General features: G+C 43.0%; 1 protein-coding gene across 3 annotated transcripts in view; it reads right to left on the reverse strand.

The window, feature by feature from the left end:
• Positions 1–24,442, reverse strand: part of ANKS6 (ankyrin repeat and sterile alpha motif domain containing 6) — a 78,231-nt gene extending 53,789 nt beyond the window's left edge. For all 3 annotated transcript variants that reach the window (XR_014710516.1, XM_084621202.1, XM_084621201.1), the window contains exons 1-7: positions 24,024–24,442; positions 17,692–18,191; positions 13,173–13,217; positions 10,094–10,298; positions 9,153–9,259; positions 5,822–5,970; positions 360–570 (exon numbers count right to left, since the gene is read on the reverse strand). Coding sequence is in view for 2 of the 3 variants with exons in the window: in XM_084621202.1 (XP_084477328.1) it covers positions 360–570; positions 5,822–5,970; positions 9,153–9,259; positions 10,094–10,298; positions 13,173–13,217; positions 17,692–18,191; positions 24,024–24,367 (1,561 nt within the window). In the remaining variant the exon portion in view is untranslated. The remainder of the gene's footprint in view (positions 1–359; positions 571–5,821; positions 5,971–9,152; positions 9,260–10,093; positions 10,299–13,172; positions 13,218–17,691; positions 18,192–24,023) is intronic.
• Positions 24,443–26,701: the final 2,259 nt, after the last annotated feature.

Genomic DNA, 26,701 nt, shown 5'->3' on the forward strand with positions numbered 1-26,701 from the left:
CAGCATTTATAATGGTATTAAATATATTAAGTGTTTTTTTTAATTTATAAGAGGGGGGGTCGTACTCAGAGGCTTGCTATGTGTAAAGGGTCACCAATACAAAAGTTGGAGAACCACTGCACTAATGGCATGACATGATATTAAGCATGGGTGATGCTAAATTTATTGCTCAACGGCAATCACTAACCAAAACCAGTGCAAGTCTGATAAAATAACTCTTTGTGCAGCATCTTTCCACATACTGCATTCTTATTACATGTTTTCATCTGTAGCAAATGCATTACATTAAATATGGTACCACCTAAACTACCAGATGATAGAACACTTCCCATATAGCATATAAGCAGTTCTGACTTTACCGCTAGCTTTGACATTTGTGGTCCAAGCTGTTGCAGCATCACAGTTTCCAGAGTTGTTCACATCTGGCTGTGAAGTGGCTTTTATTGTGGAATTCAGAGATGACTCGGGCTCATCAGTAAAAGGCACAGACTGACTGGTGGAAAATCCATGACGCAACGTTTGGGTCAACTTCAGCTTGCGGAATCTATTGGACATTCTGTTCCACCATGACTAGGGGGATGAGAAGACAGGACAACTTTGTTCTAACATATAAGTAAAAGAAAAGTTACATTAATTCAGCTTCGCACAAAGCTATAATTCTGACAAGGAGTTTTAGTGATAAACTACAAGAGTTGACGGAGCCGTTTATCAATGTCACCCAATACCCTAGACCTGGTGGTACACAAGACATCTCTGGGGGGTACACGGGAGAAATTGTATAATGCTGGATTTTATCTATTAATTACTTAATTTATTACATTTTCATAATAGGTTACTCAGATGAAGCTTTAAAACTCCATGGGAATTTGTTACATAAAATGTGGTAGTTAATTTACTTCAGGATGTACCAACGAGAACACCGATACAGATGCTGACGTACAGAGCCTTCACCTCTAATCACAGTATAGCGTGGATTCAGTTGCCCAGCAACTGTCCAGTCTGAGCTCAGAACTTAGGCAGGGGTTTTGTTTTTGGTTGTATATGTAGCTCCGATATCGGTATGTAACCGTGAAATATGGATAGATGGCTAAAGACATGGGGTGTTAAGAAGAACACACAAAGTACCAGTGATGAGAAAGGTAGGGGTACATGGGCAGCTGGTAGATCTGGAAGGGGGTACGCAATAAGAAAAGTTTGGGAACCTTTGCCCTAGACTGAATTGCAGCTTTATGTACAGATATAGGTAGATATAGATGTATAAAAAATTACAGGTTTGTCTGTGTTAACATGAACATCTGATTTATAGTATTTATTAAATTAATAAAAAGTAAAACTAATTTTACATACAAAATATTATGTATATAAAGCTACACTGAAGTAGAATACATCTAAATGAATGAACAAATGAATGAATGAATTTTCAAGCTCCATTTTAAAATCTCTCTCAGTCTCCCCCCCACATTTTTTCTATCACAGGAAATTCATTGTCAAATTGTGAATTTGAAGGGATGTGATTTACCTCATCAATTTTTGGACCTAGTAAATAGTTTTCCATATTTTTTTCCACTATAGTCACTTTGTCTGCGAAAGCGAAGCATGTGCATTTACTCAGGTACTTTGGGTGGGAAGTTTTAAAACTACAGTACTAAGTACTGTAATTTAATCTTCCAATCAACTCACAACTTCATACTCTAACGTCATGCTCTCCAGTATCAAGATCTAGCACGTCTTACTGTCATAACATCAATACCCGTGTAAAGTTATTCTATTTTAACAATGCACAGATGGCTGTTAAGGTTTTGCATTAGAGCAAAGGCTGATGAAACTGGGATGTGTATTGACTATTTTTAAAAAATTCTTTGTACTTCTTGAGCAAAGGAACTTATTATGGTAGACAGGGCCATCCCTAGGGGGGTGCAGGGCCGGGGGTGGAATGCACAGATTCATCTCTTCCGGGATTGACCTCGCTGGCCAATTGCACCGGCCCACAGGGCCCCCCAAAGCGTGGGGCCTGGAGCAGTCACCCCAATTCACCCTTCCCAAGGGATGGCTCTGATGGTAGAAAAAGCATTAAAATACAAACATCCATATACTTTTATTGGTGCTTTCAAATGGATTGAAAGGACTGGAGCTTCCAGGCAAACCCTACAGGTTTTTTTGTAGTAAGCTGGGGACCTGATAAACAGGATATGACAGTTCAGAGACACTAGGGGAAGCAGTGACGCCTAGCTCTCTCTGACTACTGTGGATCCTGCAGATGTGGGCAGTGTCAGCCTGGTCACTGTTACAAGGACAACGAGAGGAGGTACTCGGTCATAGTACATCACTTGATAGTAAGTGAATAATTTTATGTTCATAAGGTATATTACACAGCAACATAAGGAGCAATATTGTGCAATTATTAACTTCTTCCAAAGGCCTAGCCTACATGGAATAATTGAACAATTGGGAATTAAATTGGTGGGATGGTTCCCCTGTGAGTATCTACAGTGTACAATGTCCATATGAGCCAGGCAGTTTCAGGTACAGTTTGTCTCACATCAACACTATCACTATACTACACCACTGCAGTCCACCTGCCCTCTGTCTACCTTCTCTACAGTTCCAGTACAGCTACTGAGGGTCTCAAAACCCAGAAGAGAAGTCAAACTCCCATAATTCTCTGGGGGTAAATCCTGTTAATCCCATGATGCCAGCACTGTTTCCTGTCCTTTTTCTCAAAAATGGAAGCCAGGATGAAAGCTCTGTTCTTGTTCCTTGCTCAGCAAGGTCCCTGAAAGTGAGTGGCAAATTGGCAGTGGTAGTGGCTCTGAGAGCAACTCTGGCAAGAAAGAGACAAGACCAGCAATTCAGAGCATTCATGTAACAGGTAGTTGGTGGTTGGGGTGTGAGTAGATGGCCTTATATGCTATTTGCAGTTCTTCTGTAGATGGCATGATACTTCTGGGTTTGGCACACAACCACAGGCTGGTGGGGCAGAATTGTTTTTGAAACCTGGGCTAAACTGTAGCAGCGATGTAACTTCAGAATAAAGTGTCTGCTCTGTAGCTCAGTGGTGAGCAAGTCCTGACAGTACAGTGCCAGATCACAGATATGAGGGCTCCCCTTATTCATAGAATCATAGAATATCAGGGTTGGAAGGGACCTCAGGAGGTCATCTAGTCCAACCCCCTGCTCAAAGCAGGACCAATCCCCAATTAAATCATCCCAGCCAGGGCTTTGTCAAGCCTGACCTTAAAAACTTCTAAGGAAAGAGATTCTACCACCTCCCTAGGTAACACATTCCAGTGTTTCACCACCCTCTTAGTGAAAAAGTTTTTCCTAATATCCAACCTAAACCTCCCCCACTGCAACTTGAGACCATTACTCCTTGTCCTGTCATCTTCTACCACTGAGAATAGTCTAGAACCATCCTCTTTGGAACCACCTCTCAGGTAGTTGAAAGCTGCTATCAAATCCCCCCTCGTTCTTCTCTTCTGCAGACTAAACAATCCCAGTTCCCTCAGCCTCTCCTCATAAGTCATGTGTTCCAGACCCCTAATCATTTTTGTTGCCCTTCGCTGGACTCTCTCCAATTTCTCCACATCCTTCTTGTAGTGTGGGGCCCAAAACTGGACACAGTACTCCAGATGAGGCCTCACCAATGTCGAATAGAGGGGAACGATCACTTCCCTCGATCTGCTGGCTATGCCCCTACTTATACATCCCAAAATGCCCTTGGCCTTCTTGGCAACAAGGGCACACTGTTGACTCATATCCAGCTTCTCGTCCACTGTCACCCCTAGGTCCTTTTCCGCAGAACTGCTGCCTAGCCATTCGGTCCCTAGTCTGTAGCGGTGCATTGGATTCTTCCGTCCTAAGTGCAGGACTCTGCACTTATCCTTGTTGAACCTCATCAGATTTCTTTTGGCCCAATCCTCCAATTTGTCTAGGTCCCTCTGTATCCTATCCCTACCTGCCACCGTATCTACCACTCCTCCTAGTTTAGTATCATCTGCAAATTTGCTGAGAGTGCAATCCACACCATGCTCCAGATCATTTATGAAGATATTGAACAAAACCGGCCCCAGGACCGACCCTTGGGGGCACTCCACTTGATACCGGCTGCCAACTAGACATTCTGCAAAAAATGGGAATTGCTCTGTGAAAGACAGCTGTTCTGGATAATTACCAATCAGGTGAGTCTCATTTGGGGGTTGAAATATGCAATGAGTGTCGTTGTGGTGAAGGTCTGCAGGGCTATAGTGCATTACAGCAGCATGTGATCCAGATGGCCAATGCACCAGATACTGAGGAAGTTAAATAATTGTGCTTCCCAAATTTTGCAGGAGCCATTGATGGAATCCATATTTCCCCAGCCTACAAAACTTAGCCTTCATCAGTACATTTTACAATAGAAAGCTGCATATCTGATGCAGCAGTCCCTTCACCCAGAGGTTCCTCCTTTTACCAACCCAGCTTAGCTGCCTCCTCTGCAACCATATTGGGATCCTGGGTCCCACTCAAAGAGCTCCTGGTTATGCTCTTCATCTTCGAGTCTCTACTCTGATCCCTACATGGAATGCAAACATGAGTGCACAGACTCCATTATATAATAGAGCTGAGATGCCTCTGCTACCACCTGCTTTCTTCCTTTCCCTGCCCCCTCAAAGCCTAGCAAGGAGCCTAGAGGGAACAAAGAGAGGGAGGAGCTAGGAGCTGGGGGTCTGTAAGGAATGCAGAGTTCAGACCTATCCTGCCTGCTGCTGGCAGAGCAATATTCCTCCTACAGCAGCTTCAGCTGTCTGGCACATGGACGACTTGCCTCTAAAACTAACTTTAGTGCTGTGGTGCCAGCCCAGCTCCTCTAACAGCTTCCCTTAGCTGGTGACCCACCTGCAGTCCCAGGCAGAGGGAATACAGCACTACCTGAGAGGATGGGAATCATAACTCCAACACTTGGGACTGCTACGAGGGGACAGTCTGGTGTGGCTGTCTGAATGCTCCCATCACCTTACCCTTGATGCTGCATGTGAGACCACAGAAAGAGGATGACATGTAGATCTGACACCACTCTCAGAGATGAACTCCACTAATGTCCCTTTTTTTTCAGGGCAGGGGCTCCCTTCCTCACACAAGTCCTGAGCTTTGGAGCCAGACAGCTGGCCCTGCACTGATACTTAGAGCAGTTCCCTCTATTGCAGAGCATGAAGCAGTGCTCTGGTCCTCCCTACTGCTACACCTCTGCCCCTGCCTCAGCCTCCTCCTCTGGCAGAGAGGGGATGGGCAGAGCTGGAGCTGCAGTGAAGGGAACTGATCTTACTGTCAGGATAAGAGCAGCCCACATCCCCCTCTTCCGCTCACAATACTAATTAAACCCCATATCCCATTCACTTTGAATGCTGTAGAAAACTTCTAACTTGGCTGCAGATGTAACCTAACCAATTTTAGGCCAATACAACTTTTTTCAGAATGAGAACCAAAATCAGGATTGAAATGGAAACTCAGTTATAACCTTAACTATACAGTGACTTTTCCCACTCTGGAATAAGTTTCTTTGTAAGGGTGCTTATATCAACTTTCCTCTAAAATTAAAGAAACAGTTCCACCCCCTGTCCTTACCACCACTCCAGCAGCCAAAAAGTCTACCACAATCCACATCTTAGAAAATCAAAGAGGATGAATGTATACTTGGCTTGCAGAAAGCAAATATGTTAGTTATGTCCTAGGTCCCAAACACTTTCGCGTGGTGTCTTTCCATACTTCATACCTTGGAGTAAATTGTACATTTGTTATTTATGCAGAAATCATCAAAGAGAGAGTACATATGAAATTTGTTTACCTTTAATCCTCCCTTGTCATCTGGCAACATCGGGGTATTTAAAGATTGTCTACTTCTAGAACAGGGCAAAGATGATTTGTTGTTCTGCTTACCCTTGTCTTTGTCTACTTGCATGCAGGCTGATGCTAGTTGACGTACAAGTTCTGTGTCTAGAAAAAACAAATTCAGTTTTTGTTTTGTTTTACTTGTAAATGTCCTTTCATCTCAAATGTATAACCAGGATTGATGTGCTGAAGCTGCTCCTATGCATTCTGTGAGAGTGTAAGGCAACAGCACCAGACACACAGGCCTAAAATTCTGGTGCCAAGGGCTCCCTGTTTTGCCCTCCCTCTTTATTCTTGTCCAGGTGAAACTTCTGTAACATTCAGATACAAAGGTGGATTGACCACAAATACTGAATGGTGGCCCTGCGCGCAGTGAGCTGCTGACTTACACCGTGGTACTTATACCACCAGATCTACAGAAGCATTATCAGTGCTTGATTCACTAGAACTAGACTAAAGAGTATTGAACAGCAAGAAGAGAGCTCTGCTCAGTCAGAATCAAGAGAATCACTTTAACAAATGAACCTAACAGCTGCTTGATGTGGGCTAAGAAAAACATCAAGAAGGTACTTTTTCTTACCTGAGACAGAAGAAGAGAGCAGAGAGAAAGGATATTCTCTTCTCTTTCCTTGAGCATAGGCTGGAGGGAGGAAGTTTGAAGACAAATTCCAGAGGGAAGAGCAATACTCAGATTACACAACAAAAGACTGAAAAGATGTGGAAGAAAGAAAGGACGGAAAAAACAGAAAAAAGAGGAAGAGGAAAGAATGAATATAAGGGTGAAGATGGGAGGGCAAAATGAGGGAAAGAGAGAGACTGCTGAAGAGAAAAAATGCTGAAGAGTGAGACAGAATAAAAAAAAGTATCTGGGAGACAAAAAAAATGACAATGAACCTAGAGAAAAAATAAATTGCACATTTTAAAAGCCATTAAAAACTGTGTAAAAATTAATCTATGGGAAACAAGATAGTGAAAATGATCGAGAATACACCAAGACACAAAGCAGAAAAAAACAAAGTAGAGTGAATGGAAGGGGAAAAATAGAGGAGAATAAACCATAAGCGAGACATACATTAGCAAAGTAGTATTTTGTACTGGCAATACGTATTCTCAAAACAAAGTGTGGGTCCTTGACAGCACTGAAGACAATAGGAGTTTTAGTATTAACTTCACTGGGGTCAGGATTTCACCCAAAGTTTTTAATGAAATACACAAGGGTTAGAGATGGGATCTGCAAAAGTGTCTAAGGATTACTGTGTGGCCACCTGTTTCAAACAGTCATATGTCAAAGCACACTGTGGACCTTTTGTGTATTGTAGCAATGTCTATATGGGATGTTACTGCACAGAAAGCTAGTGCACTCTAGAGTCACACTCTGGCTTGCTGAGCAGTAACGTGTCACAAAGACAAGATCCAAGAGCATTAGGAACACCTAAGGGAGCTAGGACTTTCAGTGGGACTGGTTTTGCTAACTTAAGCGCTTTTGAAAATCTAATCCCAGATTATTTTACATGCTGCAGTGGAAAGGGACAGGATGATCTAAGGGGAGATGGACTAGTGGAAGATTTGACAGTGGCTGGGAGGGAGACTTGAGTGTGCAGAGTTAGTAAGCACAAGGAGTGGAATAACATGACTTTTAGGGGAGCATAGACATTTTGTATTTGGAACTAAATATGTGTGTCTTTGCAGTGCTGATGCTTGAAAAAAGTTCGGTAAAACTTTCTTATTTCCAGCAGAACCAGAAGAGACTTTCAGAAGGAATGAACTGGCCTACACAGTAGCCTGACTGAGTAGAAAACCGGAAGCCTTCATCAGCTCTGCAAGTTGACATTCACCACAAGAAAAAACACTTCAGTAGATTTCCTCCTCCCCCCCCCAAAAAAATTTCCCCACTATTGCTGCCCTGGGTGCAGCTCTACTAGTGAGAGCTCCAATCCAGATAAAATACAGGTACCTGTCAGTTATTAAAGAACTGACAATCCTCAGACCCTTGTGTACACCAGAGCTCCCACAAGTGATTCTGCAATAGCGGGAAACTTTAGAGAACACAGCTGAGAAAGGAGTCTCTGTTGTGATGCCCAGAATGAAAAAGATCATGGAGTGGGAGGTGCTCTGCCTGGCTGACTGGGATCTGTGAGCCTGAGGGTTTAACTGCCTGCAGATCACCCAGCCTTCTGCTGCAGTCCTCCTCTCTGCTCCCTGCCTGCACTGTATCAGCACGAGTGCCAACGACCTGTCAAAGCAGTAGCTTTCCTGAATTCATTTTCTTTCTCTACGTTTTTGCCTGTGATGCTGCAACATGTCACAATATGTACTGTCAATAACCCATAGTATAGCTTGGAACACTGTCCAATCAAGATGTCAGTACAGCTCTACTGATTGCCATTCAACACTAGTCAACTGGGTGATAACAGAACTAAGAACTATTTAGCGTTCAGTTTTTTTCACCTTCCTTATTATTATTATTATTATTTATTATTATTATTTTGTTGAAGTCCTCTGCCTGTTCGTTCATTCTCTCTCTTGGAAGGAGTGAAGGAAATACAGAGATAGCAAAGGTTAATTCCATCAGAAACAGTATTCTTTGACTTCAGAAAAGCCAGTTCAGATACAGGTAAGAATAACAGAAAAGTGCCAAATAATGTAAGCTAAAGTCATTTATCTGATAGCTTAACAGAAACATTAAAAACATTTTAACAAAGCTTCATTTAAGGTGTTTTTCCTTTCTTTCTAGGATGTTTTTCAATAAAAAGATGTTGGACTCCTCAAATGTGACTTTTACTCGATCTGACAAAACTAAAAAAGAGATTTGCCCAGGAGTTCCCCACTTTCCAGATGATGGCACCCACTCTTTCCTTTCCTTTTACTGTCGGTTACTAAAACATCAGTGCAAGTGGACGTTTTCACCTTCATAATTATTCTATATTTTTACTCTCTATTTTTAGTGATATCACAGGAGAGTCTTTGGGCCATCATAATTCACATCACTGAAAAGACATTGGTGACACAAACATTGCATTTTTACACCACACTTGAAAAATCAGGCAGCAGGAATAAACAGATTCTAAAAGGACAAGCTATACCCCATATATTTCCGTACATTTCTATTTGACCCTTTAATCCAGTAAGCATACTGTTTCCAGAAAATAATCTCTCTCTGTCACATGGAACTCATGGGAGATTATTTTCTACAACTCAAGTGTATTTTCTAAATTAGAAGGGATGTTTTCTTTGTTGCATATGCTGTTATTGCAAGCATTTCCTTTGGGCTCTGTGACATAACATACCTGGATCGTTCAGTAGCATTATCAGATCAAAGGCTGTGTATCCATTTTTTGCACGTAGATTGACATCAGCTCCGCGATTCAACAAATACTTAACAACATCTTTATTTCTTTAAGGAAAAAAGAATTGGTCACATATGTGAAAGAGTGTTAATGTTCCATCTCTTCCCTCTTATGCCACACTCTTTTTTCTGAATTAGAATTTGTCCAGATATTGTCTATAGACAACCTAGGTGGCTCTCAATTCTGTGGGACTGGCGCCAGTAAGGAACCTTCTAACATAGAAAGTGAGGCATCACTGCTGATGGGGGGAAAACAGTGGACCCCTCACATCAAAATCTTTGCAACAAATTAGAATGCTCCTGGCTATCTGCAGAACAAGTTTGGCACTCAGGGTCTCCAGCACTGAAGTCCCCAGATCTGCCATTCAATTCTTGGATCCATAGTCGCAATGTTTCTTCTTCTGCTATTTCTTCAGAAGAGAGTTCTGGTTCAATAACTGGGCTCCCTAAGTACTTTCCTCCTCTTAGTCTCCTTGGGGTGAGGAGTGGTTGATGGAACTAGAGACTGAGGCTTCTGACCCAGTGCTAATCCGCACTGACAGGGTTCCACTTGGTACCAGCTTGGTAGCCTGGGTCTCCAAGCCACTTACTGGAGATAGGGCCCACTAGAGAAACCTGAGGGTCCCAATACCAAAACTGATGCTTCTTTTGAAGCTAGCACCAAGGAAAATCACATCAACAATACTACAAGTTTCAGCACCTAAGAGAGGCCTGTTTCTCACCGGCATAGGACTTACTGTTCCTTGGCATCAGTATCTAGAATTTTTAGTTAGCTTGCCCTCTGCTTTTCTGAACCAATATCTAATTGATTACTTTTGAGTCCATATCTAGGAAGTAGAATAAACCCTCTCCTACCACTAATCAAGGGGAAAAATCACTTACCCATGGTATGTGGCCTGCATTAGGGCTGTCCAGCCATGAACATTATCTTGTTTGTCAATGTCAGCATTTCTCTCAACAAGCAGCTGTACAAGAGCCAACTGTCCAGTTACAGCTGCAATCATCAGTGGAGAAGCACCATCACCATTAATAATATTAACTTGATTTGGGTCTTCATCTGCAATCTCTTTAACCAGCTGAAAATTTCCTATGAAGAAAGTCACAAAACACAATAATGTTGTATATTAGGAATAGACAATTTCTCAGCCTCTAAATTAATATATATTTTGATTTGCTAACATTGACAAAAATATTCTTACTTAAAAAGAAAAATAAAGAATCAAAATATGTATCACCTTTAAAATGTTTTATTGTACTATGAAAATTAAATGAAATAGCAACATCAACAGAAATATAATTACTTCACATACACTATAGCTCCATCTACATTAGAGAACTGCACTATTTCAAGTTTAAATGTTACAACTAAGAATTTGTAGTGCTATTTGTTCCTTCAGCTGATCAGCGTATCTGTCCTGTTTTGCATAAACTGGCGGAGTGTATCCATACAAATTGCTCCCTCCAGTCTTTTCCTGTGCACCACAGCACTATCCCATAATTCCAAGGATAAATCCCTAGAGCAGGTGTATTAAATGGTATATTAAATATTATGCAGACATTGGTACTGACTCTGTAGTTAAGGTTGCAATTTGATTTGCACTTAAACCAGGCCTAAAATCCTGTTTCACTTTCATGACTGTACGTGGTGTCAAAACTTTACCACCAAGGAGCCTGTTAGCCTCTGAGGCCGTGTTACTTCTACTGTACTCTAGCACCTTAACAGATTTGAGAGGACTCTGAGGAAAAAAGGGAAGATGGGTGGATAGCATGAATGTAGGGAAGCAACACCCTTGAAGAACTGCAGTTATTGACAAGTATCATCTCTTTCTTTGTCAGGGTAATATCTGCCCATTTCCAGTAATACTAGTTTGACAAGCAGTACAAACTCCAGAAATGGTGGGCTGAAGAGTTTTTAATTTAACATCAATTGTAAAAGCATCAGATCTGGAGGTAAGTTTAGGTATTATCATTGTGTAAACATAATCTTATGCTTCTCAGTTTGAATGTGATGAAGACAACCACAGGAGGTACTTCCTGTTGAACTGGCACAAAGTCCTTCTAATTTGGGAACACTAGCTAAAATAAAAACAAGTCTCTGTGCACAATCTAATCCATCTGGACAGATGTCAAGAAACAATGACATTTCCCTTACAATGTTTCTCATATGGAATAAAAAGAAATCTAAGTAATTTTCTAAACACCCTACATTTATCTAAGTAATAACTCAACGCTCTCTTAAAATCCACAGTGTAAAGTCTAACTTCTTCATCAGGTGCATGAGGCTTATGGGAAACACACACACACCAGAAAGTTAATTATCTCATTAAGGTCTTGGGGTGGGTACATATAACAACCATGGCCTTGTGAAAAACTGGAAATGGAGGGTCAGGCACAAGACTCTATAGTTTACTCACTCTCCTCATTCATGTCACCGTCATCAGGAAGCCTCTTTTTCTCAATAGGATAGTGAGCATCAGATCCCAGACGGCAACTGGGTCTTTGACTGGTAGAAAAGCATTAGCTAGGCCCTTCAAGAACTTTTTCACTGTTGAGTGCCACAACACTTTGCTATTGTTGCTCCTCTTTGCTTGATGACTTAGTATATTACAGACTTGTTGTCCTTAATGACCTAGACCACACCACCTCAGGTTTGCAGAAGAAAGGTAAAGAACCCACCTGATAGCAGGCATAAGAGATTTTGTGCTGCTGCATCTGTGGCATCATCCATTTGAATGTTGGTATTTTAAGACAACAGATCTTCAGCTCTTCATTACTATGTCAGATAGCATCACAAGCTGCTCTTCTAAAAAGTCACTGGATTTGTCCCTGGTCTTATAGGTCAGATAGATGAATTGCAAAGATTTTGTTTCAAGTATATTTTTCCTGCACTTGAACCTGGAAGTGAGAATTATGGCTATATCACCTACTAATCTGCATTCTGTGGACTGGGTTGGTGGGCCCAAGTGACCTAGCATGGGACAAATGGTGTCAGCAAGCCAGGTTGCTATGATGTAGACTAGGTAACTCATTTTGCATGAATGGTTGACTGCTGACTTCTACTGATCAGCATAAGGCTGAAATATTTTAATGTATCTGTTTTGACTTTGTTTGGGTAGTCTATTTGCTGTGTACACTGGATTTAAATTTCTTATCTGCTTATCTTTCTAGTCACTGGTGGGTTCTTCCTGTGTTCCTAAGTGTTATACTTCTTGATAACATTTATATCAGATAAGGGTGTATGTAGATGGTCAGTTTGATCAGGGCCATGCTCAAGAATGCATGGGTCTCTTCCTGTACTGATGGAGTCTACAGGTTTAAAGTCTCATCCATGTTGACAGCTATATCCTGGACTTGCTGGGGTCTCATGAGGATACAGAAGATACTCCAGTGTTGTCATCTAGAGAAGTTGATTGTCAATAACAGTTGGGACATCAGCATCCACCCCATCATCCCCTGACAGCCTGGTCATCAGTCTCAGCCAGGGCAAAGGTAGATTAATCTAGTTACACATCATCTAGTCTACTGGCAGGAACTGAGGGACTATATACAAACTTTGAAAGACTGACAGAATCAGCATGGCACAGCTCTTGTTACAGTACTGTCCTCCTGCAACACTGCAAGAAGAATTCTTGATGACTGTCACCCTATCCACCTTGGTATTTCCTTGTAATTGAGTCCTGAAAATGTCGGAGTGGATTTCTCATTTTGATATCCTCCCAGTGTGTCAAAAGAAATCACAGGCAGTGAATGTCTCTTTTAGCTTGTCAGAACCTCTGATTTTACGTCCTTTGATACTCTAAGTATTGATGTAGCTTTTGTTCATATCTTTATCTAAATAGTAAGGAAAGGGCAAAGTAGCCTATAACTCCAGTACACACTGTCTCAATTTCCCATGTTAGCAAGTACAATGCCCTACAGTCTCAAGAAACAGATGTGCTGGTGAATTTTTTTTAATGCTTACCCATTTTCAAAGCATGAAAGACATCAGGCTGCCTCTTGTCATTATCTGAGAAAATACAAATATCTGTATTAAAATTTGAGTCATGTAGCCAAAAATTTGTAGTACAATTAGTTTAGCATAAAAAGTAAAAATATATTGGTGATGTTATCTGATTAGAGTATGACCATGCAAATCATTGTTGCTAACACTGTTATATAATTGCAACAAATCTTATACAAAGTGTGACGCATGGCCAGAAAGGGTTAAGCGGCTCGCAGGCTAAATGACCCAGAGTCAACCTAGAGACATGTTAGAAAAGTACGCAAATGGTAATTAGAGCCATTCCGTGTTAGATAGGCTAGAATTGTGAAATGCAAACCTGTATTGTAAGAGAATTAGAGGTGATACAAATTGTATATGTTCACTTATATCTTGTTAGATGTTATCCATGCAAACAGACTTTCCTATCTGTCACTATAGCTATTCATGCAGAGATCAAAAGGGAATATGAACATTTAGATGAATCTTGGGTGAAGTAATGTCATTGTCTATATGTCTCTTTAAAGTTTGTGATAAACTGCCTAATGGATAAATTGCATTATGTTAATCCATGTAGCTAATTACCGGTAATGCTTAGGAAATAGGTCTACTTCAAAATCTCCATGATTACTGATTGTTTGCCTAAGGACTCTGAGCTGTCAAGAGAAGGCCTGGAACTGTATAAAAATCCCTTGGGTCCTGATCCTTTTTATCTCAGATCTGCTTGATGCTTCATGCAGGGGAAGCTTAAGTCGTAAGACTGAGATCTCCAGTCTCATCTGGATCACCTTGAATATGGACATTGGACTATAACCTATGGACTAATTCTGTAAGAACTCTTTGCAACTACAAAGCTCGCCATCTCTCCTATGAATCTGATCTCAGAACTCTACTCATGTCTGTATGTACATTGATCTTTTAACCAATACTCTCTCTCTTTTCTTTTTAAATAAAGTTTAGTTTACTTAATAAGGATTGGCTGTAAGCATGTATTTGGGTAAGATCTGAAGTATTCATTAACTTGGGAGGTAATGTGTCCGATCCTTTGGGATTGGTAGAACTTTCTTATATGATTAATAAGATTTTCAGTAATCCTCATCATATTTGACTTGGGTGTCTGGGTCGAGGCCTGAGGCTGGGTTGCTTTAAGGCAGTGGTCTCTAACCTTTTTTATGCCCAAGATCACTCTTTGAGTCTAAGGGCAACCCAGGATCTACCCCACCCCTTCCCCAAGGCCCTGCCCCTTCCCCAAAACCCTGCCCCGCTCACTCCATCCCCTCCTCTCTGTCGCTCGCTCCCCCCCACCCTCACTCACTTTCACCGGGCTCGGGTAGGAGGTTGGGGTTTGGGAGGGGGTGCATGAGGAGGCATGGGGTACTGGCTCTGGGAGGAGGGTCAGGGCTGGGGCAGAATGTTGGGGTTCAGGAGGAGGTACAGGGTGCTGGCTCTGGGAGGGGGGTCAGGACTGGGGCTTGGGGTGCAGGAGGAGGTTTGGGGTGCTGGCTCCAGGAGGGGGCTCAGAGCTGGGTGTTGGGGTGTGGCCTCCCACCGGGCAGCACTTACTTCCGGCTGCTCCCTGTCTGCAGCAGGTGCAGCCAGGCCAAAGCAAGCTCCCAACCTACACCGGCCCACACTGCTCCCGGAAGGGGCCAATGCACCTCTGGGCCCCTGGGGGGCGGGGGAGAGGGGCAGGGCATGTTGCTCTGCGCGCTGCCCCTCTCTGCAAGCACTGCCCCTGCAGCTCTCCTGGCCAATGGGAGCTGCAGGGGTGGTGCTTCTGGGAGCAGCATAGGGCCAGAGTAGGCAAGGAGTCTGCCTTAGCGGCAGCCACGCTACACCACCGGAGATCGCAATCAACTGGGAGATCCTCTAGGATCTACCAGTTGATCGCGATTGACCCGTTGGTGACCACGGCTTTAAGGGAACTGTGTTGTTGGCTTCTGGGTAATCAGTAAGATATTAGAGAAGCTGTTTTGTGCTGGCTTGGTAAATCTAAGTATTGGAATATCCACCAGCTTTGTGGATTGTCTGGCCCATTCTTTGCAGTTCACCCTAACTGAGTACCCCACTGTGGCTCCCTGGGACCACCGTCACAATATTCTACGTATAATTATGTACATTTCGGCTTCTATTTGATCAGTAAAGAAGAAAGCACAAAGAAAATAATATAGGTCCTGTGGGAGCAGAGGTCCACCTGCAAGGTTCTCAGTGCAGGATCAGGACTACAGACTGAGTAGAGTTGTTTGCCACTCAACATCTATTCTGTATAAGGGAAAGAAATCTTTAAATTTATACAGTAAATGTATACTCTCTGGAAGAGTAAAATATCTGTTAAAGGATGACATTCACTTCAGAAAGTCCACAGTAAGGTTCAAAGCATTAGTGTGAATTTCTGGGATAAAATGTATGGGCTTCTGCGCTGGGGTAAATATTCCCAAAGTGCATGTCTACTCTGAAACATAACTAAAAATGGCTTTGTGGCGTTCCATTTTCATTCCTACTCATGGATTTCCACATCAAATTTGCTCAGTTCCATATAAAAAATTATTTTTCTAAACTCCGTTTCCAAGGCCTTCATTTCCATCCTTATCAATGATAAAAGAACATAAGAATGGCAGGGTCAGATCAATGGTCTATCTAGCCCAGTATCCTGTCTTCCAACAGTGGCCAGTGCAAGATTCTTCAAAGGGAATTAAAAGAACAGGGCAATTATCAAGTGATCCATCCCCTGCTGTCCAGTCCCAGCATCAAGCAGTCAGCGGATCACAATTCTGCAAATGAAATTATTCCAATTTTAAGTTTTTTAGGGCATGGAGTTTGTCTTCATAAATTTCTGTGAAGTGTCTAGGAACTGTTGGCACCACATAATTAAGGAAAAAAGTGATATATTCTGTTATGTGTATACAAGTCAGATAATAAATCCAGCTCCCTCTTCCAGAGGGTTATTGGCACGTCAGTGCTAACAGGAGTATAAAGTAATGACATATTTGAAATGAAATCAAGAAAAGCTGGACAGACCTACTAAGTTAGAAGTTGCCATTTTTACACAGACAGCTTTCTGTCCATAACTGGACTTCACAGGAAGTAATTCCAAAATACTGCATAGCGTCAAATGCTGGGAGGAAGAACCAAAGGAAGAATTTGAATTCCTTGGTCTCTTTAAAACTGGGAGCAGTAGGTAATACCTGGTTCTAGTCACATGCACTAGAGGCAAGGGGCCAGAAAGGAGAGACTCTGGGTCAGGAAAGGACCTGGAAAGGGGAACTCCTTGCACCTGTCTAGTTAAAGTCCAGATAGGAAGACACCTACAGGGAACTGCGGTTGGCTGGGAGAAAACTTCAGCTGGAGACCCCCTGGACAAAGGCATATAAGGACTGTGAAGCCCTGGAGACAAGGGTTAAGACAACACCCTGAAGGGCAGTCAGAATATTTTGGATTTTTTGTTTTAATTTTGCAGATTTAAAAAAACCCTGAGAAGAAAATTTGAAGTGTCCTGTTGTTTAGGGGGTGAATTCTCCTTCCCTCTCCAGGTGCATCAGCCAGCCATCTTACAGCATATTAGCAGAGACTTAAGAGCTGCAGAACTCATGTGAGTGTCCCTTTCTGCTGCCTTGCCCCTTTCAAGAGAAATGCCCTTCGTGTCTGAGTATATAGCTAGAACCAGTGTGTGGCAGAGATTAAGGCCTTGTCTACATTAGCACTTATGTGAAAAAACACACCCCCTGAGCAACATATATTTTGCTGGCGTAATTTCTTTTGCCCAACAATTCCTGCATCAGACCCAACAATTTGTGGATGAACTACAGTATATATTTTAAAAACACATTCACTCTTGCTTTAAAGCCTTCAACCAATAAAGAATTTACCACATTCTTTGGTGGTCTGTTCCAAAAGTTAATTATTTTCTTTGTTAAAAAATAGTCTTATTTCCATTTAGACATTCCATTCCAACATTAGTATGCCTTTGTCTGCTAAACTGAAGAGCCCTCCAGTATAAGATTTCTTGTCTCTATGGAGATGTATTTAGATTTTGATCTAGTCACCTCTTAACCTTCTCTTTGTTAAACTAATAAGACTGAGCTCCTTTAGTCTCTCACTGTAAGGCAGGATTTGTAGACTTGAATCATTCTTGTAGCGCTTCTCTGAATTGTCTTCAGTTTTTCAACATCTTTGCCTCTTTGGGTAAATCTTTTTATTTTCCCCCTAAAAGAGCACACATAGGATCCCACTTGGAACACCAATTTTTTTGTTTTAATTTTTCAAGTCAAATTCACAGTCTTGTTGCCATAAAACTATGGAAATACCAACATGCCTCCATGTTATTTGGAGGAAATCTGCTTGCAGGCAAAGGTGAGTAAATCCATTCCAAGAACATCTAGATCACGATCCCTGTGCCTCGAAGTACAAAATATACATTAATAACTACTTCTTTGATTCTTATGTCTCAAAATGTCTAACCTAAACCCTGCAGCAAGGAAACCAGAAGAATAGTAGCCCATACCTGTCAGGCGCCTGATTGTTGTTAGTGATTCCAAATAATCTTTCATGTCTTTATCTTTGAAGCCACTGGAGATTTCAAAAGGTGTTTTATGCAGCACATTTAGGTGGTTAGGATTGGCTCCCTTGTCCATGAGTTGTTGTGCCAAGCTCACCTTTCCACTAACAGCTGCCAGCATTAGAGGACTCCAGCCCACAGTCTTCACAGTGTAATTACAATCAGCTCCCCAGTCCAGCAGCAAGTGCACCACTGCCTCATATCCATGCTGTGCAGCTGCTATTAGTGGTGTTATATCGGGAAGTTCCTCTTTGCTGTTGTCAACCAAACTGGTATTAAAATGGTCATAATTATCAACAAAAGCTCCAGATTCCAGCAACAATTTCACGACACTGACGTGGCCACCTCTAGAAGCCATTGTAAGTACACTGGCTCCCAGCTTATTCTGTGCATTGAGATCAGCGCCATTCTCCAACAGGATGTGAGCCACGGTTAGATGTCCAAACCTTAAGAGGAGGAAAAAGAATTGAAAAAAGAACCAATTCTATTGTAACAAATATCTCCTATAGAGAGCATGTGAGAAAATTTTGCTACAGCAGATATCCAGTATGCTAACCTCTCATATTGTACCTACATCAACTGAAAATGTACCATCTGGACTCAAGGCTATCACCGCTGCCCAGCCCCCATCCTTTGACATTGGATATTAGGAAAAACTTTTGCACTAGGAGGGTGATGAAGCACTGGAATGGGTTACCTAGGGAGGTGGTGAAATCTCCTTCTTTAGAGGTTTTTAAGGTCGGGCTTGATAAAGCCCTGGCTGGGATGATTTAGTTGGGGTTGGTCCTGCATTGAGCAGGGGGTTGGACTAGATGACCTCCTGAGGTCCCTTCCAATCCCGATTATGATTCCATGATTTAGAAGAATCCACAGAACTGTAAAGATCTGAACAAAACACAAATGTCCCAGATCAAGAAGGTATTTAAGAATAAAAGTAATTTTAAACATGTGAATAATCCCATATTGAACTTACATGCTTAAAATTCTGCACATACTTAAGGAATTTCCTGAATCAGGGCCTAAAAAAATAAAAGTATTGTTTTAATACTATTACTGGTTGATCTGCCACTGTGCACAGGTGTTTTCATTGTAAATCCCTATGATCAGATATAGTCACTTTTAGGGGGGTTATTTCACTTTCCAAATAGAAATCTTTCTTCACCACAAACTTCTCCCCACCCCCAAGCTTTTGAAAGTTTAGAAGGGAGGTTTTATTTGTTTCTTTTAAATTACCAGTCCAATTAACAACTGGCTTAGTAGTTCAAAACTTCAAATTCAATTTTTCTTCCTATAAATAAGCTTCTACTGCTGTGAGCTCTGCAGAGCCAATATAGCTCTGAGAGAATGAGAGAGATTCTTAACCATCCTGTGGGGGGGTGGGGGGGTGAGACAAAAAAGTTACAACTACAGAATATTTATTATTGGGGATGAACCAGAAAGACCTAAGCTTGGCTGTGGTGAAAGATACTAAAAAAAGGTAAAGTTAGCGTTCAGTGTACAAATCAAAGGAAGGGGGAAATGTTCAAGTACAATAATTTCAGTTTCAAATGCATGGGGCTTTTAATAAATATCTCAGTCACAGTATCCTGCAGGAGACTGGAAACAGGCAAGTATGAGGGGGAGGGTTAGGAGGAAGGGGGGGTTGTTTTGTTGTTTGTTTAAACACTACCATGATATTTTTTTATATCATAAGAATCAGGATATTTCCCTCATTCTTGCCTCACCTTCTCTCCCCCACAATCTCCCCCGTTGGCTCCTGACAAAAGAGGTTTTCGTAAGTTCCAAGAGGAAAAGCAATGACAGCATAGCCAGAAAATGCCTCCCTGTCAGATTTTGCTACCAGTAGCTGAGTGTACAACAATTATCATCTGCCCCATAAAACATGCTGCCCTTTCTTACCACAGTAAATTATCATAATTTTATATTTGTCACATAAGAGTATTTTTTGGTAATTCATGTATTACTGTATATATATAAAAGTTAACCAGAAATGTTTAACTTTGTTGATTTATGGTAAATTTAATAAGGTGTTTGAATTTGCATTTGAGAGTGATCGTGTATCATCAATTAGCATAAAATAATTTGTTCCTTTTCCACACAGGATTTGACATTACGCTTATACTCTGAGAGTACAGATTTAAGGAAAGTATTTATTCTGGATCATAGATTGTGATAAAATATGCACTTCTGTTATAATAAGCCTGATTCTCTATTTATATAAAACCCAATCTATCCCCCAGGCACCAATTCAGCCCCCGCACTCTGACCCCGCTTCCCGGGAGGAGTGCCAGGATGTGGGGGGGACCGTTGCCAGGTGTCCAGTTTTCAACTGCAACACCTGGTCAAAAAGGGACCCTCCCCAGCCCAGTGAAAATGAGTGAGTGAGTGAGGGTGGGGAACACCAAGTAACGGAGGGAGGGGGGATGGAGTGGGGCGGGGTCTCAGAGAAGGGGCGGGGCAAGGGTGTTGGGTATTGTGTGATTAGAAAGTTGGCAACCCTAACCCTGCGTGGAAGGGGTAGGGAGGGGCCCCCATTTGCTCTGGCCCAGGGCCCCACAAAACCATTATCTGCCTCTGCATGTCCTGGCTCGAGCACCACTGTTCTCTTGTTATTCTTACCTGCCCATGACCCCCAAGGGGCCTATTCCACTTACTGTGCAGGAATTTATGCCAAAGCAGACCCCATGATGTGAAAATCGAAAGGTGAGTTAGAACTCCCCTTTCTCTGCTCAGCTATGGAGATGAAGCCCATATTTTTATAAACAACCAGCAAACAGTATCTATTTTAAGCTGCTTGACACAGCTAGGGTGTCTTCCTACATACGTTTATACAGTGTTTAGTACAATGGAGCTCTGCACCCAAAAGGGGCCTTTGTGCATTACAGCAATACAATTATAATATATTTGAGGAATCACCATATTATTAGAATAAAGAGGAGAAGGGAACTAACTATGCTAACAGGTGGGGTTTAACATCCATATTTCTCTGGTACATATGAAATAGTTGTGGAAGAAATGTATCAGAGAAAATAATCTTCAAGCAATAAATTACCCCAATATGGCCCTGATCCTGCAAATACTTGTGCACCCAACTGACTTCCACACATAGGCAGTCCCACTGATTTCAACTGGACTATGTACATAAATAAAGTTAAGTACACCTCTACCCCGATATAACGCTGTCCTTGGGAGACAAAAAATCTTACAGCATTATAGGTGAAACCGCGTTATATCGAACTTGCTTTGATCCACCGGAGTGTGCAGGCCCCCACCCCCACCCCGGAGCGCTGCTTTACCATGTTATATTTGAATTCGTGTTATATCGGGTCACGTTATATCGGGGTAGAGGTGTATATGAGTAAGTGTCTGTGATCTGGAGCCTATCTTTTTAAGGACTGTAGAAAGCATTAGTCAGTGAAAGTACAGGGTGTGCAAGCAATAAATTTCCTTAGTATTTTTTGTTGTGCCACTGACATAATTCACTAAAGACAAAGGCTATTCTCCAGCCACTTTCAGTTTTCTCCATGAGCTTTAATGAAGCAGAAATCTCTGTGCAGTATTTTTAAAAATGACAGTTTCTAAAAAGTGACCTGAGGAAGTCTTGTGCCCTTTTTTGCAGTGTTATTGTTTTTAGAGAAGGTGTATATTATTTTTAAGGAAAACAAACAAACAAAGGTTTCTGTTTGTTTTTTATTTCAGAAATACCAGGATTGTTAAATTTTGTCTTCCCTGTTCTTACTTGAGAACTAGTTGAAGGACTTGTACATTGGGAGCTTTCTGTGGTTTTTAGCTGAAGCTGTTGACTCTTGACAAGATTTTTTTCTTCAAATGTTTTAAAGCAATGGACTAAAAAATAATATTTTTCCCTCTCAATCAAGTGCTCGATTATTTTAGTAAACTCTTAGGTTCTGCAATCCAATCCTGCAAAAGACTTAAGACCTATGAAGTACTCACACATTTAAAGATAACACATGCAAACATTTGCAGGGTTGGGGCCTTAGACAGTACAGTGACAAATGCTATAGTAAATTCTATGACTGATACAGCAGATGAAATCTGATTCTCTTTATTGACAGTTATAAACTAATAGTCTTCCATTTTGTCCAGTGAGACTTTTAGAAAAATTAGGTAAAGCCCGTTGAAATAGGAGTCTTTTCACTGGCTTTAGTGGGCTTTGGATCAAGTTCTCTAAGTCAACCAAAGAAACAAAACCAAATAAAATAAACTTTCAGGCATATTGTATTCCCACAGGGGAAGAAAGAGGTGCAAAACAGTTATTTTTTATTTGTACATCACTTTTAAAAATACAGGTTTCACTTATGATTTGGTAAAATTTATGTAATTTATAGATCTCTATTCATGACCTGTACCACTATTTACTGTAATTATAATAAACTAAAGGCCAATGAGAAAAGAAATGTGCTAACACTAAATTCTGACATTTATTCAATTTCACACTTGCTGTGCCTTTCCTCACGAGCAAAATGTAACTTTCTTGCAAGTTATGGGATTGTTTAAACTAATATTTTAAAATAACTTTTTTAAAAGCAAAAATATTCCAGCATCCAGAAGTGCACATTATGACTCCTACATGTACAGATACAAATTTGACCATATAGATAATTGTTGCAACTACTGTTATATATTTGCAGAAAATGTTGTACAAAGGTTGTAGAGTAAGATGTCTATGAAAAGGTTATGATTTGCTGGTTATGATTATGCTATCTGTATGCATGTACCATTTTTGTTTTTAAAGTTATAAGTATTGACTCTATGCCTGGATTTCAAATGTTGGCTCCTGAGGTAACGCCCAAGAAGTAATCATCCAGATATGCCATGCAAGATATCTGCAAAAATGTTATTATTTGCCAGATATGACAATCTTGTTTATATGTTTGTATTATGAGTTATAGACATGTCTGTATTTCAAACTTAAAATCATGCAGGGACATGCCTATGGAGAGAACTCTAAGGCTTCCAAGCCATGTACTGGGCAGCTTGTGTTTGAAACAAAGGAAGCACAGGCCTCATGGCAAGAGACTGTAAAAGGCAGCTGCATCTTCTCCATTTGGTCTTCATTCCTGCTTCTTACCTCTGGAGGAACTTTGCTACAAACTGAAGCTCTGAACAATGGACTGAATGACCCATCCAAGATGTGGATGTACTTCAGAGATTTGACTTAAGCCAGCAGTTTATCCCATCACTGCTACAAGCCTAAACCAAGAATTTTGCCATTACTGTGTGTAATTGATTCCTTTAATCAATTTGAACTCTCACCTTTCTTTCTTTTTATAAATAAACCTTGAGCTTTTAGTTAATAAGAATTGGCTGTAGAGTCTATTTGGGTAAGATCTGAAACATTCGTTAACCTGGCAGGTAATGCGTGCGATCCTCTGGGATTGGTAGAACCTTTTCTTTTATATGATTAAATAAGATTTACAGAAATTTTCATCATATTTGACGTGGGTACCTGGACTGAGGCCTGAGGCTGGATCACGTTAAAGGAACTGTGTTGTTTGGACTTCTGAGTAACAATAAAAAAGCTGTTTTATGCTGGCTTGGTAAATCTAGGTATTGGAATATCCACCAGCTTTATGGGGATTGTCTGCCCCATTCTTTGCAGTTCACCCTAATTGACTGACCACAGCTGGCTCCCCAGGAGGACCCCATTTACAAGATGTTTGGAGCTATTGCTAATAGCTTGAATGGATCAAAAACAGAATCCCTGATCTGTCCAGAGTGCAGGTTGATTCTCCCAAAGGACTGGGTCTATGATACTTTGGCTACTCTTAGGGAAACTGACTATGGTTTATTATGGGCTCTAACCACGGGTAAGTGGAGGAACAGACACACTCCAGGTCGTGTGTAAGTGAGGATGCTCAGGAAGGAATGTCTCTGCTCTGTGCTGACCACTCCCCCAGGTTTCCTCTGCTCTTCAGCAGGGCACGTGGGGATTGTTTTGTTTTCTAACTGGCTTCCTTGAAATGAAGAAACAACAGGGCCCCTTTATGAACACCAAACCCAGGTCAAACCGGGCCGGGGGGAAGGGGGAGGAGCAGCCCCAATAGCAGCCGTTCTGCTAGAGAGGCGGCATTGCCCAGGCCGCTGCCACCCAACCTCTGCCCTCCAGGGCCCCGCTGCGCTCCAGTCGCTCTCGCCCCCCGGCCACGGAGCAGGGCGGTCCCCACCCAGCCCCAGGCACCCTAGCGCCGGGCTCGGGCGGCCGGAGCATGCTCAGTGGCTGCGCGGGAGCGGATACGGGCAGGGCCCGGCCCTACCTGGCCGCCTGCATGAGCGGGCTCCAGCCGTAGTGGTTCCGGCTCTGCACCGAGGCCCCTTTGCGCAGCAGGAACCGCACCAGCTGCTCGTGGCCCCCGGCCGCGGCGAACTGCAGCCCCGTGTTGCCGGCCTCGTCCGTGCAGTCCACTGGCACCGAGGGGGGAGGCGCTGCCGCCTCCCCTGCCCCCGACTCCGCCGCCTCCTCCGCCCCGCAAGCGGAGCCGCCCGCCGCCTCCGCGCCGCCCCCGGGCAGCCCCAGCAGGCGCCGGGCGCTCTCGTAGTCCCCCTGGTCGCAGGCGCGGAGAAACAGCTGGACCTGGGTGGGAACCCCGCATTCCCCCATCGGCAGCGCCCGCCGCGGCGTGCGAGCCCCGGGCAGCTGGCGGCCCCGCTCCCCGCGTCCGCCCCCGGCGCGGGCCTCGCCGGCCTGGCAGGGGGGCTCGGCGCTCCGCCCGCGGGAGGGCAGCCGGTGTAGTGTTACACCCCGCGCTCGCTGACAGCCTGGTGCTCCTTGGCGCTCTGCTACCCCTCGCCTTCCCCGTCCTCTGGGCCAGGGCGGCGAATGGGGACTGAGGTGGGAAGGCCTGTCACAATTAGACAAGGAGGACTTGGGGCACCTTTAGAGACTAACGCATTTATTTGAGCATGAGCTTTCCTGAGCTACAGCTCACTTCATCCGATGCATCCGATGAAGTGAGCTGTAGCTCACAAAAGCTTATGCTCAAATAAATTGGTTAGTCTCTAAGGTGCCCCAAGTCCTCCTTTTCTTTTTGCGGGTACAGACTCTGAAACCTGTCACAACTAGCTGGCTCTCCCTTTCCCCAGCTCCTGGGGCAGGGCCTTGCGATGGTTGGGGGTGCACTGTCACAATTTGCTACTACTGTGAAACCTGCATTTTCAATTTGGACACAAAGACAGACATTTTGGTAATCTGGAAAACCGTTCCACAGAGTTAAACTGCAGGGCTAGCCTATGTAAAACTCTGAATGAAGATGTTCTTTCTTAATCTCTTTCCATTGTAGATTAGGCCATATAGTTTCTATAGTAAACAAACATTTTATGTACAGGAAACACTGAAACTAGTGCAAAGCATTGTAAACAGTATTTGAAATACATTTTAAACACAAGCTGTTAGGCAGAATAACTTCCATTGTTTCTTATGCAGCCTTCCCCCTCCCTATTGGCAGTTACACATACTGATCAAGTTTTCAACCTGATCTGCTTACCCACTTTGGCAAAACATATGAGTATATTGCCCCAGCTCTTATTTCAGAGACATTTTCTCAGGCCTTTTCCTCACTTCAAACTGAAGTGCCTTGTCCTCACTGTGTTTTTCATAGACTCAGAGAACTGGAAGGGACCTCGAGAGGTCATCGAGTCCAGTCCCCTGCACTTGTGGCAGGACTAATTATCTATACCATTCTTGACAGGTGTTTGTCTAACCTGCTCTTTAAAATCTCCAATGATGGCGATTCCACAACCTCCCTAGGCAATTTATTCCAGTGCTTAACCACCCAGACAGGAAATTTTTCCTAATGTCCAACCTAAACCTCCCTTGCTCCCTTTAAGCCTATTGCTTCTTGTCCTGTCCTCAGAGGTTAAGAAAATCAATTTTTCTTCCTCCTCCTTGTAACAACCTCTTACATATTTGAAAACTGTTAACATGTCCCCTCTCAGTCTTCTCTTTTTCGGACTAAACAAACCCAATTTTTTCAATCTTCCCTCATAGGTCATGTTTTCTAGACCTTTAATCATTTTTGTTGCTCTTCTCTGGACTCCAATTTGTCGACATCCTTCCTGAAATGTGGCGCCCAGAACTGGACACAATACTCCAGTTGAGGTCTAATCAGTGCAGAGTAGAGCAGAAGAATTATTTCTCATGTCTTGCTTACAACACTCCTGCTAATACATCCCAGAATGATGTTTGCTTTTTTGCAACAGCATTACACGGTTCAGGGCCGTCCTTACGTATATGTGAAGCATGCAGCTGTGTAGGGCACCAGGAAATTTGGCACCAAATTCCCTGGTGCCCTGCACAGCTGTGTGCTGCTCCAGACCACGCACTGGCTCTTCCCTAAGCCTCTGCCCCGTTCCACCCCAGCCCCGCCCCCACTCCCCTGATGACTCCAGAAGCAGTTGGGCCTGCACTCACCAGTAAGTAGAGCAACCCGGCTCCAGCCTGCTCCCCTCCCCTGATTCCCAGCCACACCGCCGGCGAGTGCTGGGGGGCAGTTCCCCCCTCCCCCCAAGCCTGGGAGCCAGGAGAGCAGAGCAGCCTGGGGTCCCAGGCAGGAGCAGATAGGAGCAGGGAGGGGCTGTGTGGGGCCCCAGGCCTCTGCAGGGGATGGGCAGGGGAGGGGCTGGCCACTTCCTGTGGGAAGTTGAAGTCCCCTGGCTCTCAGGCTTGGGGGGAATTGCCCCCCAGCACTCGCCGGCGGCGTGGCTGGGAGCCAGAGGAACAGAGCAGGCGCTCTCCTGCCGACATAAAACTTCCACCCCCAATGAGCAGCATTAGTGTTGTCGGAAGGAGAGTGCTCCTGCGGACAAAGAGCTGTTCACGCTGGCACTTGTCAGCAAAACTTTTGTCTTTTGGGGGGGTGTTTTTTTAACATCTCTGAACAACAAAAGTTTTGTCGTTCAGTTGCCAGTGTAGACATATTTCAGAGTAACAGCCGTG

The sequence above is a fragment of the Lepidochelys olivacea genome (genome assembly GCF_965140295.1).
Source record: "Lepidochelys olivacea isolate rLepOli2 genome assembly, chromosome: 2".
In the NCBI taxonomy this organism is placed as follows: Eukaryota; Metazoa; Chordata; order Testudines; family Cheloniidae; genus Lepidochelys; species Lepidochelys olivacea.